Source organism: Ochotona princeps, chromosome X, assembly GCF_030435755.1.
Source record: "Ochotona princeps isolate mOchPri1 chromosome X, mOchPri1.hap1, whole genome shotgun sequence".
Lineage (NCBI taxonomy): Eukaryota > Metazoa > Chordata > Mammalia > Lagomorpha > Ochotonidae > Ochotona > Ochotona princeps.
The window spans coordinates 66,959,106-66,979,942 of NC_080865.1; the positions used below are offsets into that span (position 1 = coordinate 66,959,106).

General features: G+C 45.8%; 1 protein-coding gene across 4 annotated transcripts; it reads left to right on the forward strand.

The window, feature by feature from the left end:
• Nucleotides 1–3,215: 3,215 nt before the first annotated feature.
• On the forward strand, nt 3,216–19,397 carry LOC105942103 (nuclear RNA export factor 2-like). Of its 4 annotated transcripts, none has more exons than XM_058658941.1 (21): nt 4,401–4,523; nt 11,364–11,547; nt 11,798–11,951; nt 12,229–12,312; nt 12,416–12,520; nt 12,626–12,706; nt 12,840–12,909; nt 13,068–13,156; nt 13,276–13,383; nt 13,554–13,663; nt 15,221–15,257; nt 15,498–15,563; nt 15,671–15,726; nt 15,852–15,959; nt 16,078–16,136; nt 16,240–16,355; nt 16,455–16,497; nt 16,975–17,044; nt 17,547–17,756; nt 19,074–19,134; nt 19,261–19,397. In XM_058658941.1, the coding sequence occupies exons 1-21, from the start codon at nt 4,445–4,447 to the stop codon at nt 19,303–19,305; spliced, it is 1,935 nt and encodes a 644-aa protein (XP_058514924.1). In that variant the 5' UTR covers nt 4,401–4,444; the 3' UTR covers nt 19,306–19,397. The 4 variants fall into 4 exon arrangements, 3 of the variants coding, with proteins under 3 accessions (XP_058514924.1, XP_058514925.1, XP_058514926.1); XM_058658942.1 differs by having other exon boundaries at nt 17,574–17,756; XM_058658943.1 differs by lacking the exon at nt 4,401–4,523 and adding an exon at nt 9,880–10,031.
• The last annotated feature ends 1,440 nt before the right edge of the window (nt 19,398–20,837 follow it).

Sequence of the window (20,837 nt, forward strand, 5' to 3'; positions counted from 1 at the left end):
ATTAAGGTTTGTACGTTGAAAGTGTTGTTGTTGTTGGTTTTTTTTTTTAAGACTTACTTATTTATTTTACTGTAAAATCAGATACACAGAGAGGAGGATAGGCTGAGAGGAGGATCTTCCATGTGCTGACTCACTTCGCAAGTGGCCACAGAGGCCCGAGCTGAGACAATTCAGAGCCTGAAGCCCAGAGCCTCCTTTGGGTCTCCCACGTGGGTGCAGGTCCCCAACGTATTGGGCCGTCCTCGATTGCTTTCCCAGGCACAAGCAGGGAGCTGGATGGGGAGAGGAGCTGCCGGGATTAGAACCGGCTCCCATTTGGGTTCTGGGTACATGCAAGGAGAGAACTTTTGCCACTAGGCCAGCGTGCTGGGCCCTGAAAGTATTTTTTGAATTTAGTTTTAAGCCTTCTTATTTAGTATTATTTTATTTATTAGTTTGTAATGGGGTTTGATGAGTATTAGTTTCCAATTGATTCAATTTGCTTCACTGACATAATTTTAATAATGTTGTGAATAGTGTTTCTCCCTCCCTCCTTTTTGTCCATTTCAACCTTCATCTCTCTTCCTTTCCCCTTTCTCTCCTTCACTGATGAGATAATTTATCTGTTATTCACATGACAATTAACAGCTTTATATTCAGGTAAGTAAAGTGTTCCTTAGGGAAAATGGCTGCCTCTGTCACTTTGTGCAGCCTCGTCCATGACGTCCTGGGTAGTAAATGTCTGCTTCTGGGAAGATTGCACTCCTGAAGCTTCCCTGAGCCCATGGAAGCTGAGCTGCAGTCCAGACACTACACAGGCCTGGACAGAGGTCTAGCTTCCTCTCAGACTCAACTTGCAGGACATGAAGGACAAACCACATTAAGTATACAGTTGTAAGGGAAGGGATCTACTCTGAGATTACGTCCCTTCAGCAGGGATTGATCCATGTACACAATCAAACTTCAGGCTTTTATCAGCATAACATAAGTATGGCATTATTTTGCAATTCAGTAATGTATTGTACACAGTGTAAAGTGAATTATTGTGACTCCAGGTTGCGTCTCACCTCTGAAATTTCTCGGGATCCAAATAGAAGTCTCAACGTCAAAATACTCAACTTTAAATTTTAAATCTAAAGAATTGTCAGAGGTGGAAATCATTTGGTCAAAACTCTCATACAGAAAAAAACCCACTTAATAATAATCCATTTAACACCCTCTGTTAGCAACACTAGGCAAGTGTTACACTGCTGGGAGAAAAGCAGTCGACAGCTGGCAGGCATCATGGGCCTGATCAATGGCAACTCTGTATTAGCTGTATCAGTGTGCCAGCATAGATGGTGTGTTTTTCCTTAAATTTCTGGGGAGATGCAGACTGAGTGCCCACCATACCACTGTGGGTGCACACCAGCCTGGGCCATCACACAGCTATCATGGCCACTACATGCATGGAGGGGGCCGTGCATTGCTAGGGGACAAGGGACTGGGGACAGATCAGTGAAGGGCATATCAGGTTTAGCATTTACATTGTTTGGTGCCAATCCTATCAGGAAATTTGTTTTTTTTTTCTTTTCTTCCTGATAGTTTCTCTTCTCTTATCAACTTTCTTACTGACTCGTAGATCACACAGTAGCATCATTTTACCCAGGAAACTTTGGTGTTTTCTCTTTTATTTCTTTATTGACACATTAGTTATTCAGTAGCATATTGTTTAACTCCATTTTGCTGTTAATGTTTTAACTTCATTCCCATTGTTGATATTGTTTCATGGCTTCTCATTTAAGGGACTGTATAGTGACAGCCTAATGACCACTATCATACTCAGATGTGAAGATACAATGCAGTATGCATCTCTACTTCTAAATCAAAGGTGGACTCCCAAAGAAGCTATTGTATATATCTTCACAATAGGATGCTGGACTGTCTTGCATTGTGTGTACCAGCAGTGTTGGAGCACACTTAAATAACAGAGTGATGGAATTATAACTCCTTATGAAGGACTATACTATAGTGATAATATCGGGAAAATCAGTCAGGGTGGGAATTTGGAGAGGGGTAGGGAATCCCCATACCCTCTGGAATTGTACCATAAAATTCAAAATAAAAAATTAAAAATAAAAAAGTAATAGAAGGCAAGAAAAGGCACATCATAACGTCAGAGATCATTAGGGCAAGGAGGTTCAGGATGTCTAGGTCTGATGATGTTGAGAGAAGATGGACAGGAGCTGGACCATAGATTCTATGATCCTTATCTACATTGTCTACAGGACCCCAGGGAGTTAGCCTGAATTTCTAGTCACATAATGCAACTATTTGATTACATGTGAGCACTTCTCTTTTCCTCCCACTAAAGCAGAGAACTGCAAAAGACATTTCTAATGGAGAATCACAGGAGCTTGTTGGGACTATTGAGTTATCATATGAATGAACCAGGTTGACATTTCCTTTGGTTAGTGTATGTTATCAAGATATCCACACACCAACACATGGCTTCTTAATATAACATATGTGAAGTGTTTAAAAGTGAACAGTGACAGGAAATAAGTTATGCAAAACAGGAATGTGGGGGTCATAATTTGTAAACTGTTGGAAACTGCCCTATGTCCTAGTTAATAGGATTATAACCTGAAGATGTTGTGGGTCTGTGGATGCACTGAGGTGGACATGGTCAGCCACAAGACCTTGCACAAACTTTCTCTCAACTCTGCTGCAATGAAGTCAACAACATTTTGGAACTGTAAAAACCACAGCAATAATACCCTTGGAACATTCTTCCCCACATCACAGTCTTTAAGGTGTCATCAACTATCCATCCTCACATTTGAGTGTTATGGAAAGGAGGACTGTTCCACACTATGGGTGGAGAGCAGTGAGTATGAATCCTTCCTACTGTGCATCTGTGGGATACTCCCTGCTCTGTCCATACAACACAAGCATACATTTGAGATCTGGCACCTAAGACCACAGCCTGGACATTGATAGGCTGCACTGACTTCAGTCAAGTGCAATTGCAGACAAAGCCTTTTCATTACTGTGGCTTTGTGACATCACAGGGGGCGGGGCCAGGCTGTAGGGAATGCATCAATGGTAGCGGCCTTGGCAGAATACCAAGGGTCCATTCTGGCCACGCCAGCCAGTGGCATGACATCGTTGTCCTCAACTCGACTCACCCCATAACCAGCTGGGCTCCACACTGCAACATACAACAACACAACTTGCCTATCTCCAATAAGTGGCCCAACACCAGAACCTGGAACATCCACACATAGACCAAATCCTGGCATGGACACAGAAGTGTGGTTTGTGAACACATGCCATCCAATGTGCCTGAGCCTATCAACACCAGCAGAGTCCTTCATCGTCCATCACCCTCTCCCTCCTCGCTAGCTGTGCTCGGTACCCACGCTGAGAGCCTTGACCCAAAATACCCAGGTGTGTGTTGTTCGCAGACGTTTTTTCATGGATACCGGCATGGACACAAGCATTGGCACCAGGGTTGAACGCCTAGTGGGAGGTCAATACAAAATGCTCAGGAAGATCGGATCAGGCTACTTTGGTGATGTTTATCTGGCTATTAATGTCATCAGTGGAGAAGAAGTGGCCATGAAGGTGGAGCCACAGAACAGCAAACACCCAAGGTTGATCATTGAGAGTGCCGCATATAAACTGCTTCAAGGAGGCATTGGCATCCCGCGCCTGCAATGGTTTGGGCAAGATGGTGGTCAGAACATTATTGTCCTTGACCTTCTGGGACCTAACCTGGAAGACCTCTTTGAGTTTTGTGCAAGAAGCTTCTCAATGAAAACCATCCTTATGCTGGCTGATCAAATGATTGGTATCCTGGAGTACGTACACTCCCAGAGCGTGTTACACAGAGATATTAAGCCTGAGAATTTTTTGATGGGAATGGGAAGGGAGTGTAACAAAGTTTTTCTGGTTGACTTTGGTCTTGCTAAGAAATACCGGGATAGCAAGACCAGACAACACATACCATACCGAGAGGATAAAGGTCTCGTTGGCAGCATCCGATATGCCAGCATCAACACACATCGCGGCATCGAGTACAGTCGACGTGATGATATGGAATCATTAGGATATGTCCTCATGTATTTCAACAGAGGCAGCTTGCCCTGGGAGGGATTAAAGGCTGATAATAAGAAACAGAAACACAAAAAGATCGGTGAGAAGAAGATGTCCACTCCAATTGATAATCTTTGTAGAGGGTTTCCTTCAGAATTTGCTACTTACCTGAACATCTGTCGCCAGTTGGGCTTTGAGGAAACACCTAATTATATGTATCTCAGGCAAATTTTCCAGCTCGCATTTAGAAACCAGAATTTTCAGTATGATAATGTATTTGATTGGGCTGTGCTACCACCCAGAACTCCTCATCTGGCGTCTTCTTCTATGGAGTAGATACATCACACCTATACCATTGCAGGAGAGCAAGATAAAAAGGACAAGAATGAGAAGATTTCTGAACACAAAGGGGCTACCTAGAAACATAGCATGGCATCATACTATCACCTTCATGTTAACAAACAGTAAGACTTTAAGTTCATCATAACCTGGGCCTAGGGAGCAGTGTTAAGGCCATGTTGTAATCTGTAAGTTGCTATGCTATTATTACTAAGTGGAGATAATGCGGCTTGAGATCTGCATTTCCAATTGTTATTCTCCTAAATGTGAATGTTAAGTAAATACATGTTGATGTGACTTGTGTGAGCATATTGTGCATGTTAACTGGTAAATCTTTTGTCTTGAGCAGTGAGGCTTTGATTGCTCATTGCAGAATGACACGACCATCTTCAGACACAAGTATTGATGTTTCTAGATGCTCATGATTGTGCACTCCTAGTGTGATTTTCATCCCTGTGGTGTGGGAGGTGTTTGCATCAGACCCTGTGAAGCTAATAGGTTTCTCCCTTTGCAAGTCAGCTGCCACGATAGCAATTGAAGATTCCAGTGTGTGGGAGAATGACAGATATTGTTTGCTTACCTGAACTAGAAATAACAGTTTTCCTAGGGAAGAGTTAACTTGAACTTGGGACTATGCATTAACTCTGTTAATGTTCTAGGTATAGAAATGAAATCATGTTTGCCACAAATATGGCTAATAATTTCATTAGCATCCTTATTTAACATACTGGACATATACGTTGCTAGATAAATGTAATCACTGCAGTATATTTATTAGATTGGGATTTTACTTTAATTTTAAATTTAGCCTTTTTTTATTCACAACGTTCACTTCAAACTTAAACCTAGTTTGTAAAGAAGAAATGGGATATGAGCAGCAAAACAACACGTTGCTTTGCTAACTCAGTATGAAATAAAATTGTCACCAAATTTGTTTCTTATTAAAAATTATGTATTTGAATGGCATACTTATGGAGAGGGAGAAAGATCTCCCATCAAAAGGCTGAAATAGCCAATGCTGGTTTGGTTTGAAGTTGTGAGCAAGAAATTTCTTTGTGGTTTCCCAGTGAGTGCCTGAAACCAAGCACATACGCCATCCTCTGCAGTTTTCCTAAGTGCACCAGCAGGCAACTTAATCAGAAGTGGAGCATCTGAGACTCAAACTGTCTTCTCTATGTAATGCCAGCACTGAGCACTGCAAATGGTAACTTTACCTGCTAAGCAACAATGCTGGCCTTAGTCCACAATGTTTTGATAGAGTATTTCAAATAAATACAGACTGTGGAATAAAGTGCAGATTTGGCTTCATAAATGGCTTAATTCATTCATGGATTCAGATGGTTTGTCAAGTGAGTGAATTCGTTATAAATACAGCCCTCAGGGGCAGGGTTTACTGTGATAGTCAAGATGCCTGTATGCCACATCGAAGTGCTTGAGTTTGATTCCTGGTGGAGGCTCCAGGCTCCTCCTTCCTGCTAATGTGGACTCTCAGAGGCAGCAGCAGTGACAGGAGTCACTGGAATCCTGTCACCCGTGCACAAGGCCAGCACAGCTCCAGCCACAGGCACAGCAGGCATTTGGGCTTGAATTGATAAGTGGGAGCTCTGCCTGACTCTCTGTGCCTCATTATAATAGCAACAGTAATAATAATAGTAATATTGGTAGTCATGGTAATAAAATGATGATAATGAAGATGGTCAAAGCAGTATACTGTGGCTAGGTTGCACTGTCTCCACTTGGGATCCCCTTCACTGCCTTGGGACTGTCCAGTTCCCCAGCAGCAAGAAGCACCTCAGCACAGACAGCCACTTGATGGTGAACTTCCCAACCTTCAGGACTGGGAATGGAGAACGTCCTGACTTTGGCATGACACGCAGTCTGCAGTAACCAGTCATGACAACAGAATGCTGGGCACTTTAGTGAAAACTAGTAACATGTCCTGTTGCAAGCAGAAGAAACTGTGACAGCAATAACTTAAATAAGTAGACAGTTTTTACTCTCAACCTATTTGGAAGTCTGGACGTCAGTCACTGATGTGATTTTGGCAACTGAGGCGCTCTCTCTCTCTCTCTCTCTCTCTCTCTCCTTGTTTGTTTTGTTTTTTGCTGTACTACATCTACTGAAAGGTTCACTTCTGGTTTTTGCAGTGCAGGCAGGTGGCTGGACTGGCAAAACTGCAAAAGAGCTGCACGTTGTTTGTGCCAGGCACTGAGGCCCGTTCATTGCATTTCTGTTTTGTCCTTGAGTTCCCATAGATGATGACATTAGATTTAGACTGACCAGGTTATGAGACAAAGAACAAGACAGTGTGCCCCTTAGGACTTGCATAAATGGGAATCCAGCAGTCCAGCCCAAAGCATTCCAATGCAGACCTGCAATCTCCCTGCCAGACCTAGCGTCTCCTCAATGGAATCTCTAGAAATGATACTGGCCACCATGTTATCTATGGGAAAAGCAAATGACCTCATGATTTTAGTGACTGGAATTCTGCAGGGCCAGTTGTACCACTGCCAGAATTCAGTGAGTTAAGCTAAGGAAGGTGACTAGGAGAACGGCACATGATCTTATCTAGCATCTATATCAAGGAACCCCTTGAGGTCTCAGTTCTAGGTAGAGACAGGACATTAGATGGGGCAATCAAGGATGGGTTCTCTGAGAAAGTGACTGTTGGGAGGAAAATTTACCCTGTACTTTTGAGGGTTGATGAACAACTTGAATTCTTAACTTATGCAGAGGAGTTCCACAGATGGGAGACTCCAGAAAGAGTCAGCTAGTTGAAGCTTACCTAGTGTCCTGACCCACAGAAGATAAACGGGGTCTTTGGGTCTATGCACTAACAATGGTCACACATTATAAGAGAGTGAAGAGATAAATAAGAGTTATGAGAGGGTGAAGAGAAGAATTTAATGTTGTTTGATGTGGTCCTGTAATGAAGATAATGTCTCTAAGATATTACCCTGGAGCAGCAGTCTTTAATAGCAGGCTGCCAATCTCTTCTGTGATCCTCTGGCCAGTGTTTCCTGGTTGACAAAATCCCTAAGAGATTATTTATGACAATCACATTTATTCTGGAGAGCTTGTCATTAGGTGAGACATGTTCAGACAAGCTGTTTTTAGGCAGATATCTTAATCTGAAGCAATCTGTAAGGCATATTGGCTTCCTTTGGAGGGATATATTCTGAAAGCCTTAATTAGTGTGATGGAAATGCAAGAAGAGAATATGACAGATAGGCAGCATGGGTGCAGTGCCCGAGTCTGTGGAAGCCCCCAGAAACCACCCGATATATGCCAAACAAGCCCTCAGTGGCCACCACACTGATCTGTCCCCAGTCCCTTGTCCTCTAGCAATGCACGGCCCCCTCCATGCATGTAGTGGCCATGATAGCTGTGTGATGGCCCAGGCTGGTGTGCACCCACAGTGGTATGGTGGGCACTCAGTCTGCATCTCCCCAGAAATTTAAGGAAAAACACACCATCTATGCTGGCACACTGATACAGCTAATACAGAGTTGCCATTGATCAGGCCCATGATGCCTGCCAGCTGTCGACTGCTTTTCTCCCAGCAGTGTAACACTTGCCTAGTGTTGCTAACAGAGGGTGTTAAATGGATTATTATTAAGTGGGTTTTTTTCTGTATGAGAGTTTTGACCAAATGATTTCCACCTCTGACAATTCTTTAGATTTAAAATTTAAAGTTGAGTATTTTGACGTTGAGACTTCTATTTGGATCCCGAGAAATTTCAGAGGTGAGACGCAACCTGGAGTCACAATAATTCACTTTACACTGTGTACAATACATTCCTGAATTGCAAAATAATGCCATACTTATGTTATGCTGATAAAAGCCTGAAGTTTGATTGTGTACATGGATCAATCCCTGCTGAAGGGACGTAATCTCAGAGTAGATCCCTTCCCTTACAACTGTATACTTAATGTGGTTTGTCCTTCATGTCCTGCAAGTTGAGTCTGAGAGGAAGCTAGACCTCTGTCCAGGCCTGTGTAGTGTCTGGACTGCAGCTCAGCTTCCATGGGCTCAGGGAAGCTTCAGGAGTGCAATCTTCCCAGAAGCAGACATTTACTACCCAGGACGTCATGGACGAAGCTGCACAAAGTGACAGAGGCAGCCATTTTCCCTAAGGAACACTTTACTTACCTGAATATAAAGCTGTTAATTGTCATGTGAATAACAGATAAATTATCTCATCAGTGAAGGAGAGAAAGGGGAAAGGAAGAGAGATGAAGGTTGAAATGGACAAAAAGGAGGGAGGGAGAAACACTATTCACAACATTATTAAAATTATGTCAGTGAAGCAAATTGAATCAATTGGAAACTAATACTCATCAAACCCCATTACAAACTAATAAATAAAATAATACTAAATAAGAAGGCTTAAAACTAAATTCAAAAAATACTTTCAGGGCCCAGCACGCTGGCCTAGTGGCAAAAGTTCTCTCCTTGCATGTACCCAGAACCCAAATGGGAGCCGGTTCTAATCCCGGCAGCTCCTCTCCCCATCCAGCTCCCTGCTTGTGCCTGGGAAAGCAATCGAGGACGGCCCAATACGTTGGGGACCTGCACCCACGTGGGAGACCCAAAGGAGGCTCTGGGCTTCAGGCTCTGAATTGTCTCAGCTCGGGCCTCTGTGGCCACTTGCGAAGTGAGTCAGCACATGGAAGATCCTCCTCTCAGCCTATCCTCCTCTCTGTGTATCTGATTTTACAGTAAAATAAATAAGTAAGTCTTAAAAAAAAAAAAACCAACAACAACAACACTTTCAACATACAAACCTTAATAAACCAATCGCAGGTCTAGCTTGATAGCCTAGTGGCTAAGGTTCTCTACTTGAATACTCCAGGATCCCATATGGGCACTGGTTCTAAACCAGGCAGCACCGCTTTCCATCCAGGTCCCTGCTTGCAGCCTGGGAAAACAGTCGAGGATGGTTCAAAGACTTGGGACCCTGCCCCCGTGTGGGAGGCCCAGATGAAGCTCCAGGCTCCTGGCTACGGATCGGCGCAGGTCCTGACTTTGTGGCCACTTGGGGAGTGAATCAACAGACGAAAGATCTTCCTCTCTGGCTCTCTTCCTCTCTGTATATCTGGCTCTGTAATAAAAATAAATAAATCTTTCAAAAAAAGAGAATCCAACTTCAATTCTGCTACATTGTTGGATGAAACAGCCCAGGAGATGTATATGATTTGTGTGAACTCAAACTTTGTGATCTGAAAATGTTGTGTGGAGTCGGTTCCCATGAGATTTCTGTGAGGAAGGCTACAGGATCCCAGGCAGTGTTCCCAACCCTGAGCCAATGCTGGATGGTCCTGGGAAAGATTGGTCCCTCTTTCCTCCCTCTGTCCTTGCTTTCACTACCATACACCCAGCGTCATGGCCGTGCTGCAGGCAGAATTCCAGAGTGAACCAGGAAGTACTGGTGACACACTGATGATGTCATAAGGAATCCTCCCTCACTACAGTCTCCAGGAGGGAGGATCAACAAGGCATCCTCGACCCTGCGGGAGCATTAAGGCAGTTTAGAGGAGCAGCACTGGCTGCTTTCTCAGCCTGTTGCTCACGCCCCTGATTCCCGCAGGACCAATGCAGGACAGGGACTGTGCTGAGAAGCCAGAGCCCAGTAAGTCAACGCTCCAGTATGTCTTCTGTTCAAGAAACGTCTGTTCCTCTGGTCTCCCTGCTGCTCTGAGTCACTTGTGTGCTGTCCTGGTTAATTGTCTTCATTCGGGTTGTAAGGTGGCTGTCGGGGAGCTCACATTTACACGTTTTTTTCTCAGTGATGTTAAATTACATGCAGGGGCAAAGAAAATCAGAGCGATTCCAAGGAGGGGGCATGATATTACAAGAAAAGTGTCAACCCGCCAGAATCCGCAGGGTTCTCTGTGTGTTCTGTCAAACTCAGAACCTCGGAGGATACAATGTGAAAAGTGATGCAATTGAATGGAAAGCTATTGTTAGTTGTATTTGGAACCTTGTACATCCACTGATACTCAGCAAGTATTAGTTACTGATCAAAAGAGACACAGGAATACAGAAGATCTAAGTAGTATAATCAATGCAGGGGAATAATGAAGGTGGTATAATATAGCACTGCAAAGGAGCAGAATCTGTGTGCTTGGTCGGGCATTGGTTGATTTTTCTTGTCGTCTTGTTATGGTCACAAGGGTAGATGTTCTCCTGGGCATTCAAAGCAGCCTCAATAAATCTCAAAGCACTGATATTATAGAGACAATATTCTGTGAGTATACAAGGATCACACTAGAATTCAGTAGCAAAACATAACAGGGAAATCTCCAAATATTTGTAAACAGCTATTGATGCTTACAGTTCCTGTTTTCTATTCAGACACTCATTATACAAGAGTTGGCTGTAGCAAATGTTGACTCCTGCACGGAAAACGTGTCAGAGTGGGCCAAGATATTTGCTCTGGATATTTCCAGAAAATTTTTATTGAGGGCAATGATGGGAGCATTGGGACATTTTCGGTAGCTGCTGCAACAATGTCACCTGTCCTTAAAACTAGATTTGCCTGGGAAATGGAAGTCAGCTCTCATATAATCAGTCTGGTGGTTGGTAGGATTTGAGGATGTGGGGGAGGTTGTCTCCCAGGTATTGGTGCTATTGTAAAAGAATCTGAGAGAAGAAGGCAAGATTGAAACAGATTCTTAGTGTGTGAGTTTGCCCAGTGAAAACTACAGGTGGACACATTTCTGTTTATTTAAATCTCCCTTTAAAAAATTGACACAAGTGTTTCTTCATTCAAGATTTCTTTTCCCACGGTTCTACTTGTAGGATATCCGAACAGGTATTGGAGTCTTCTTTCTAAGCTCCCTAGGACTGTTTCCATGGGGGCAGGTTATTACATTTCTTGCATTAATATGTCTATAGACTATGAGGTAGTACCTCACAAACTTGTGTGTCTTCAACGTAATAGATTTGTTTTGAATTTCAGAATTCTGTGATGGTACCACCCACCATGAACGGATGAAGAAAGACTGGGATTTGTTCCATCGCCGTTTATACCAGGAAAACCTTCAGTATGAACATGGTGTGTCTGAGCCTCCACCTTCACACCACCAGGAGGCGGATGGAGCCCAGGCAATGGTAGATGCCCAGGAAGATGCCCAGTTACAGTGGTAAGTGGATAAAGTGCTGTATTTAAAAGAAGCAACCTCTTGAAGCATGGGACTCTTCCATTTCTGGGTCTTCGTGTGTGTGTGTGTGTGTGTGTGTGTGTGTGTGTGTGTGTGTGTGTAATGGGAAACCTAAAGCATGCCAGAAGTGGTGTGATGACCAGGAATTTCTACCTCCAGTCATCAGAGAAAGGAGTTGGGTGTGGAAGATTGCCGTACCACTTATAGAAACCTGCTCTTACTTGTTTCCAAGCACTTCTTATACTACACAATACAAGAAGAGGACGGTGAAAGTTTCTCATCATGGCCAAATCCACACGCCTTTGTGCCGATTTAGAAAACATCCAAGGAAAGACATGAGGGGAAGAACACAGGATGGAACTGCATCATGCTGGTTCAAAGTCACAGTGAGTGTCTTGCTAAGGTCTGCATGAGGTACAATACTCAGAAATCTTATAGAAGTAAGGATGTGTGAACCCAGGTGATTCAGTGGAGGAGAGAATCCAAATTTAGAGAAAATAGTGCTCTGAAAAACCCAGATATTGAGTACAGAAAAATTCTGTGAGCACTCTTTCTTCCAGAAACATCTAATTCCAGTTGGAAAGTCTGAGGGGGAACACTGAGTTTGCCACTCTGAATTCTGTACTATTGATATTATCATTGATTTTTGCTCTTTACACTTAGATTCCATATGCAAGAAAGTATAACAAGACAAAACTGATGACATCAATTCAGAGTTACTGCGCTCTTCGCTTCGTTGCCGTGGACGTAAGACAGGATGGTGAAGGCAGAGGGGTGGGAGAGGGGAGAGAGGAGCCTGGCTCAGCAGGAACAGATAAGCTGTCAGACTGTTGCTGTTGCTTCCCCATAGTTTCATTACATCAGGAACCAGGCCTGTTTCTTTATTCAAGATGAGATTGCAGCATCTGCCCTGAGGGATGTGAGTGAAAAGATTCGGGATGATGACAACAGAAAGGTGTGCGCAGAGGACACTGCAAAACCGAGTCCCAGGGCCAGGGGCTGGTGGTGTTCCTGCTTGGGATCAGAGATCCTGGTGCTTACCCTGCCCCTTCTTTCACAGATAGCTGTGTTCGTCCATCGCTCTGCTGCACCCTACTCTGTGCAGAACCAGCTCAAACCAGAAGAAATGCAACTGCTGAAGGTAACGAGGTTAAGGAATGTTGTGCAGTGCACACTCCACAGACCTGCCTCTTCTCCCCGCAGTCCTACATGTCCCTGTCACCAGCCCCTCTGGCTGAGCCTCAGAGCCCTGCTCTCCATATGTGTCTTCACAGCGCACTTTGTACAAACGGTATGATGCCAACACAAAGCGCCTTGATCTACAAAGTCTACGACTTGACCCAGGTATAGCTGAGAGCTGCAGTTGCATGGAGAGAGAAGGCAGGGTGTATGGGGGAGAGAATAACCTGGGAAGTACACAAAGTGATGACCACTTGGAAGGTGTTGGTGTTGGCTCTTGTCAACTCATCTCCTTCTGGTTCCCTTCTCCTGGTTTCCTGAAGACTTGATGCATCATCATATTGACATGATACTGAATCAAAGGCAATGCATGGCTGCAACCCTACAGATCATTGGAACAGAATTTCCCGAGGTACGGTCCTAGGACTAGGGCTCCAACATGGGACAGAGTGTCTCAGGGTGGACTGGAGAGCAAGCGTATCTCCCAAGCCACAGATATGAACTATCACTCCAACCCCTCCTTCCCCAAAGCTCTTGGCTCTGAATTTGTGCAACAACAAACTGTACCATCTGGATGGCCTGTCTGACATTTTAGACAAGGCCCCCAAAGTCAAGACCTTGAACCTGTGTGATAATGAGGTGAGAAGAGGGAGCCACAAGTAAGTGGGGTTGAGGATGAGTCGGCGGGTGCATATCAGGTGACAACATGCAGATGATATACCTGTGGGTAAGGGTCAGGACTGGGAGTGCAGGGCCATGGACGTCTCTCCTTGTAACTCATATTGCTCTTATCCTCTTGTTTGTCGCAGATTCGGACAACGCTAGAACTGGAGAAGGTAAAAGAGCTGAAGCTGGAAGAGCTGTGGCTGAAAGGGAACCCGCTGTACAAGATCTTCCCTGACCACGCAGCCTATGTAAGGTCAGTGGGAGTGTCTGTGACCTGTCTGTGGACATTCATCTGCCAGGGGCTCAAGCTGGCCCTGAGTGCCACCTTAGGAGGACATAGCCCTGGTATTCTGGGAACACGTGGACGCTGCCCTCTCCACTTTGTCCTTCAGCTGTGCTTTGAGGTCTCCTTTCTCCTTCTGCCAAATGATTAGGGTGTTTATCCCTCTTCAGTACCCTGGACTCCCAGGGTGACCTCCCATTAGTTTTGCTCCAAGAAGCAAGGTTCCGTGTCTTCACAAGGGGCAGCAATATTTAGCCCCAAACCAGATGGTGTGGCCCTGAACTTAGACAGCTCTTACATCCCACCTTCTCAGCCTGACTCAATGCTGAGAGGAGCCCTTCTTCCTCTGCTTCAAATTGCTCCCAGAACCTGTGTGAGGTTTAAACGTTCTTTTCCTGCCCCATTTTGTAGAGCTGGTAGCTAGCTGCATGCCTGCTAGCATGACATCAGACCCTTTGTTTCACTTCCGGGAGCTGGGACTTACCTGAGGAGAAACCCATGTTTTCTGATTCAAGGGGTTAGCTGCTGGCGACTGTCAGAGAGAGAGGGAGTTTCTTGAGCCAAGGCTGGAAGGTCAAGGGTAGAGGAGATGGGCAAGATACAAGGGCAGGCCTCTCATGGGCACCACTTCTACCTTCATCCTCGACTACATCCTCCAGAGGAGACCCAAAGGTCCTTGATGCATCTGATTCCTTGCTTAATGCTCTGACAACTAGGCACTGCTGCCTGTGGATCTGGGGAAGAGAACACAGTGATGCCAGCAGGGGGCCAGAATCCTTGATCCATTGTTCCTTCAGGGGACGTGCTCCCATCCCTGGGCTGCTCGGTGCCCATACCTCACTCAACCAACATCACACAGGTGACAAAGGCTCAACCTGCCTCCCGTTGCCTCTCACAAGTCCAGCCTCTTCTCATGCCTCCCTGACCCCTCAGGTCCAGCCAATGGCCCCTGATGAGAAGGGTTGCAGCAGAATACCCACTTCCTGCTCCTTTCCTTCTTGATCCCAGCACAGTGGTTGAGTCTCTTCCCCTTCCTTTTGTTTCCTACTCCTTCTTTGTGCTCTCTTTTGTCTCCCTCACCTCTCTGTGGCCTACCATAGTCGCCTTCTCTCATCATGCCCATACTTACTTGATCCTGTGTCTGGGTCCACATATCACTCTCCTTTTGTCTCATTTCCCCCAGGCCGCTGCTAGGGGGTTGAGTTGGTCTTTCCCAGCTGGTGCCTGCAGAGTGATTCATAGTCTGAGAAGCAGCACAGGCTTGGTCTCCCACCCCATCCCTGCAGCATGTGGAGATTCCCAACACCACACCACAGAAACTACGGGATATTGGGAGTTGGATGAGTTCTGGGATGCCAGTGGGTCTCTTGCTGGCCCTGGAGTAGTTAGTGAGGACAGAATGCGTGATGTAGAAGAAACGGGAAAGGAGTTTAGAGGAAGAACAGATGCAAAAGAGGAAAAATGGTGTGCAATCCCAACTGTCAGCCACTACTATCTCTTACTCTCTCTCTTTTTTTAATCCGACAGAAAGATTTTGGATTGCTTCCCCAATTTGTCACGCCTGGTGAGTACCTGTACTCATCACTCTCTCTTCTTTTGACGGACACCATCTCAATAACTGCTCACAACATTTGGGTGGATTTGGGTAACACGTTGGCATCACAGAATCTTTCACTAGAGAGATGACTTCTAATGAAGGCCATGCATATTCCCAGTGCAAAACATATCCTGAAGTACACGCAGACATGTGGTTGTACACGACCTTGCACACACCACGTGTTCATTGTACTGCTCTCTTCCCAAGGATGGCAAAGACTTATCCCCACCAGTTGCTGAAATGGATGCACAGAAGACAATAAAACCAAGTGAGGTGAGGAGGAGGGACTAGGGGAGACTTTAGGATGGTGTAGCAGCTCGGGGTGGGGAGATGGGGCTACATCACTTACAATTTCTAAAATGGATCTCTTTACATTCCAGAAAAGTTCTCAAGAAATCGAAATGATAAAAAATCTGATCCTCAATTTCCTTCACCAGTAAGTATGCCAGGGACTATGAGGAAGGCCAGGCTTCCCACTCATGCATAGGTCTGCTCACAGGAGTTTTCAAGTGTCAGTGGGTCTGCGCACAGACATAGCCCATCTTCATTGCTTCCCCACAGCTATTACTTTATCTATGACTATGGAGATCGCCACACTCTCATTAATGTTTACCACGAGAAGGCTTATTTCTCTCTGACCACTGGCTTCAACTCCACGGACCCGGTCCCGTAAGTACTGCATTCACATCTCATCTGGGGCCAGGTAGTTCCAAGGCAGACACAGGTCAGCTCCTGCAATCAGCTCTGCTGCCTGGAACACTGCTTACTGTTCTTTGTGGTCCCCTAGGACCGAATTGTATAAATACGCCAAGACCAGCAGGAATATCAAGAACATCACAGAAGCAAGTAAGCGTTTGACGGGGAAGTCCGGATGAGGCCGAAGAAAAGAGACAGTTATAAGATCCAAGGGATGGGTGTGGCAGCATAGATCTCTTCTTCTCTCACATAGACCTGAGGAGGCAACTGCTGAAGCACACAAACCATGTCATCGTGGACACCCTCAACATGTTGCCTAAAACACGACATTACTTCAGCTCCTTCTCAATAGACACCTGCTTCTACACGGTGAGCACCTGCTTCCTCCCTCTGGCATGCCTGAAGTAGTTAGAGCTAGGCAAGAGGTGAAGGGGCATCCTGAGAACCCGAGTTCTTCTTCCCTTTCAGGAGAAGTCCTTCATTGCCACTGTCAAGGGGATATTCAGGGGAGGTGAGTGCTCTCCATAGTCACCTCCTCAGAGCCCCACCACACTCTTCTTCTCCCTGGCCTACCCCTCAGAACTCTCCCAGCTTCTCCCAAATCTGTTTCCTTCCTTCTGCTTATTGCTCTGGTGTTCTCCTTCTCCTTGTCTGTCCAAACTGTGTTCTCATCCATATTGGCCCATGCCTGTCTACCCCACATAATTCAGCACCTGGGACACAGGCTGTGCAGTTGACTTCCAGCCCCATTATATGCTTTCTTGTGATGTAGACCCTTCTTTTTTCTCCTCACGGCTGACCAATGCAATGTACGGCACTAGCGTCGTTGTCTTGGCTCCTAAGAATTAAAATTAAGAGGTGATTTGTCACATTGGAGTCAGTTTGACCAGTATGATCCTCTTCAGTATTAGACCCAGACTGAGAAAGCTGTGTGAGTGGGTAAAGAATGTGTAAGTCCAAGTGGTACTGTGTTTTGTCCTTGAAACAGAGAGTACATCTGAAAATTCGGTGTTTGGTTTCATCCGGACGTTCGTTGGGTTCCTGACTGACACTTCCACGTAAGTGCTGTGCTGTTCGTGGAACAGTCATTCCTGCCCAGGACCACTTGTAAGGGAATGCGATAATGTGGCACTCATGATGTGCTCAGTTACTGGGACTAGCCATAGGTAGAGCTGAGGAACAAAGTGGCCTGGAGGTTAAAGGAGATGTTTCTGGAGCCAGTTAGTGGTTCCTCCTGCTGATCCCACCACTTTGCATGCATGGGAAGTTGGTCACATTACTTTATGACACCATGATTCACCGCCCCACTGAAGGTGTGGATAACTGTGTCCACTCCTTTGCTCTGTCGTGCAGGAAAAGTGCAGAGGGTGAAGTGTACTTAAAATATTAGACCGACTTAAAATAATAGACAGTCTTCTCCAGCATGAGCTCAAGGTAGGGTTAGAGGACACAGCTCTGAACCTTGGGAGGCAGGAGAAGGGGGAACATGTGAGAATCTGGTAGGTGTGTGGTAGTGGTTATGGAAGAGCCTGTTGGGAGCCTGTTGGGAGCTCTGTGCAGCTGGCTGAGGACCCATTTCCCCGACAGTGTGTGCATCCTGAATGACCATCTCTTTGTGAGCAACACCAACCCTGGAAAGGTCCGGAACAGCTTCTCAATCGTGGGAGCCATCCCATGCTCCCGCTGTCCACCCACCCTCTCCCTGCTGCAGGAAGAGATGGTGCATGCATTCTCTCAGCAGTCTGCGATGAAACTTTCGTGGAGCCAGAAGTGAGTGCTGGTTGACCATGGGAATAGGGGCAGTAGGACAACATGTATGTAATGCATGTAATGTGGAGAAGTGTGTCTGACTACTTTGCTTCTGTATGAAAATATTGTGCATATGGAAGAGAGAAACTTTTATACCGATACCTGTAGAGAATTTTTCAACTTATTTTCAGGTTTTATATTATATACAGAGTTATTTTGCTGCCTGCAACACACCCAGTGCACATACAAGTGCTGGTTCAATTCCCGGCTGCTCCTTTCCTAGGTGACCACCTAGAGAAGGGAAAATGTGTGCTCTTTGAAAGACAGGAGTATTTGTAGCAGCAGTGGAAGCAACTCCATTTCCGCTTAGCTGAAAAGTGGATCATTAAGGGTGGCTACCCACATCCTGCGGTCCTAAGCATCATAATTCTGACATAGGCTGTCACAAAGCATCACGTGCCGTGTGACTCTGCTTGTAACAGACACCTAGAGCCGGGAAATCCATAGAGACTGAGAGCAGAGACATGCTTGCCTGGGACTGGGAGAAAGAGCTAGAGTGAAAAGTCATCACTAACCGTTAAGGAGTTTCTTTTCTAAACAAGAATACGACCTTGGCATTAGTTGGGATATTTGCAAGTCTTGTGAGAACAGTATCAAACCCTGAATTACACATTTTGTGAGGATACTTTTTGTATTACATGGCTGTTATCCAATTTAAATATGTTTGAAAGTCATTTGAGTTTATACTTTAAATTTCTGTATATTCTTTTGATATAAAAATATGATGTCCTTTTTTACTTGAAAGTCAGAGTTTAAGATGGAGAAGGAGACACACATACACAAAAAGAGTGAGAGGCACTCTCCATTGACTTTGTCTGGGCCACATTGAAGACAGGATCTTGAACTTCTTTCAGGTCTCCCACATGGATGGCAAGGGCTCAAGCACTGGGGTATCTCCTGCTGCTTTCCCCAGCCCATCAGCAGGGATGTGGTCAGATACATAGCAGCCTGGAATGGAACTGGTGCCCATATGAGATTTCAGGAGTGCCGCTGGTGGCTTTATCCACTGCTTTTGCCAGGCTCCAACATACCTTTCTAAAGCAGTATGTATGTACAAAATGCCTTGGGTTTTTTTGAGCATCACTGTTTCTCTGCTGTGGCATCCAGGGTGTGAATGTTAGGGAAAGACATTGTGGTTGTTGAAAGCTTTCCTTCATGGTTAGAGCAATAATCACTCTGGCGCATGTGTACCGGGGAAGAGTGGCACCATTGATGAGGTGGCATGATGCGACTGGTGTGTGTGCTCTGTGGAGGTCACGTGTTCTTCTCCCAATGCAGGTGCCTTGAAGACAATGGATGGAACTTTACCAGTGCAGTGCAGGCCTTCTCCACGCTCCAGGTGAGGCCTGGGAAGCAAGTGGGTAAAGATGGGTGTGTCTGGGCCTTCACAATTGTGGAAGGGGTTAGCTTGGGGGTTGAACTCGGGGCCTCTGGCTCTTCTGATGTCCTGATTCCTTCCCTCTAGGACCAGGGTGTCATTCCAAAGGAGGCGTTCAAGAAAAGCACCTAAAAGAATCCCAAGCTCTGCTCAGCATGTTAGCCATGTGCTCTTTTCTTTTCGTTTTGCAAGTATCAGGTGTTGTTCATTATTGAGTTTGTAGACCTGGGCATTTGAGACACTAAATATCATTCCTGCAAGTGTGGTAACTACCTGACAACGGGTTGAATATTCTCTCTTATGTCTCACTCAGTATCGCTGTTTCAATTAATATAAAAGCATGGCATGGCATGACATGTCATGTGCTTTTTGTGTGTTCTCTATAGCTCTTCTTCTGTCCAGTCCAAATGTAAGCCGGACCAGTGATGAAATATGTAGGCCAGTAAGTATTGTAACTTAATCAGAGATGGCCTGCACTGTGTTGTAGGATTCAGCTGCAGTTGCTGTGCCCTGGCTCAGGCTAGCCTGCCCGTCCTCATTGACCAGTGGATTCAACAATGTAGCCCAGCTTGCCCATTTACAACCCAGGCCTCAAGTGAACTGGCAGCTTTTGCAATTAATGGTCTGGCCCACACACAATCCTTACCCAAGTTGCTGCAATTGGATGTTTGTGCACTAGCACATTCCCCCTGCCAATGGCAATCATGTATACAAAGAGTTTTGTGGCCTTCTCAAGACCTAGCCTGCACCCAGTCCCTGCTTTCACACTCACAAGTGGAACCTGAAACTTAGCAGGAAAGTTCTCCAAGTTCTGCCACAAGGTCTACACCCAGCCCCAGATTTCCGAAGTGCCCCTGAATGCTGTGGCCCAGCATGACATGTCAAGCCCCCAGTTCTGGCACTTAGCAGTGGGTACTGCAGTCTGGCCTGACTGGCCCGCTTACATCCTGGATCTCACTGTTGGATGCTTCGGCCCAGTCCAGCTGGCGCAACCTTATCCTCAGTTTTCAAGTGACCAGGTTAATGCCATGGCCTATTCCAGCCTTTCCCATACTCATTCGGGCTCTTGCTAATTCCAGCAGGTGCAGGATCCTAGGCCAGTCAGTCCTGCCCCTGACCAAGATCTCCTATATGCTGAAGGGTGCTTCAGCCATGACCAGTCTATTCTGGCCACAGTCCAGCCTCACACTCACCAGTGGGACCTGCTGCCTAGCAGACGAGTCCAAACTTTTCTCCTACTAGGTGTTTGCCCAGCCCTGGGCCTGGCATGTGCTTATGGTGGCTGTGACTCATCCTGGCATGGCCTCCCTACAGTCTCAGCTCTTGCTGGTCGGTGTTGCAGTTTACCCCAGCTGAGTGTGGTCCACACCCTGTTCTGGCTTTTGTGCATGCCAGCAGGTGCTGCAGACTGGCTCAACCCTGCATTCTCTCAGAACCAGCACACACAAACCTGACAGTTACTACTGCCTTGCCTGGCCTCTCCTGCCCTCACAGCTGGCTCCTATACTCCTCAGCAGATCTACAGCCTAGTAGGGGAATTCGCCAAGTTCTCCTCCCAGGGCTACTGCAAGCCTTGGATCTCACACCTGCTGGAGAGTGCTACAGTCTTGCTTGGCTTGGTCTGCCCTCAGTCCCAGCCTTTGTATGTACTGCGAGTGTTGCAT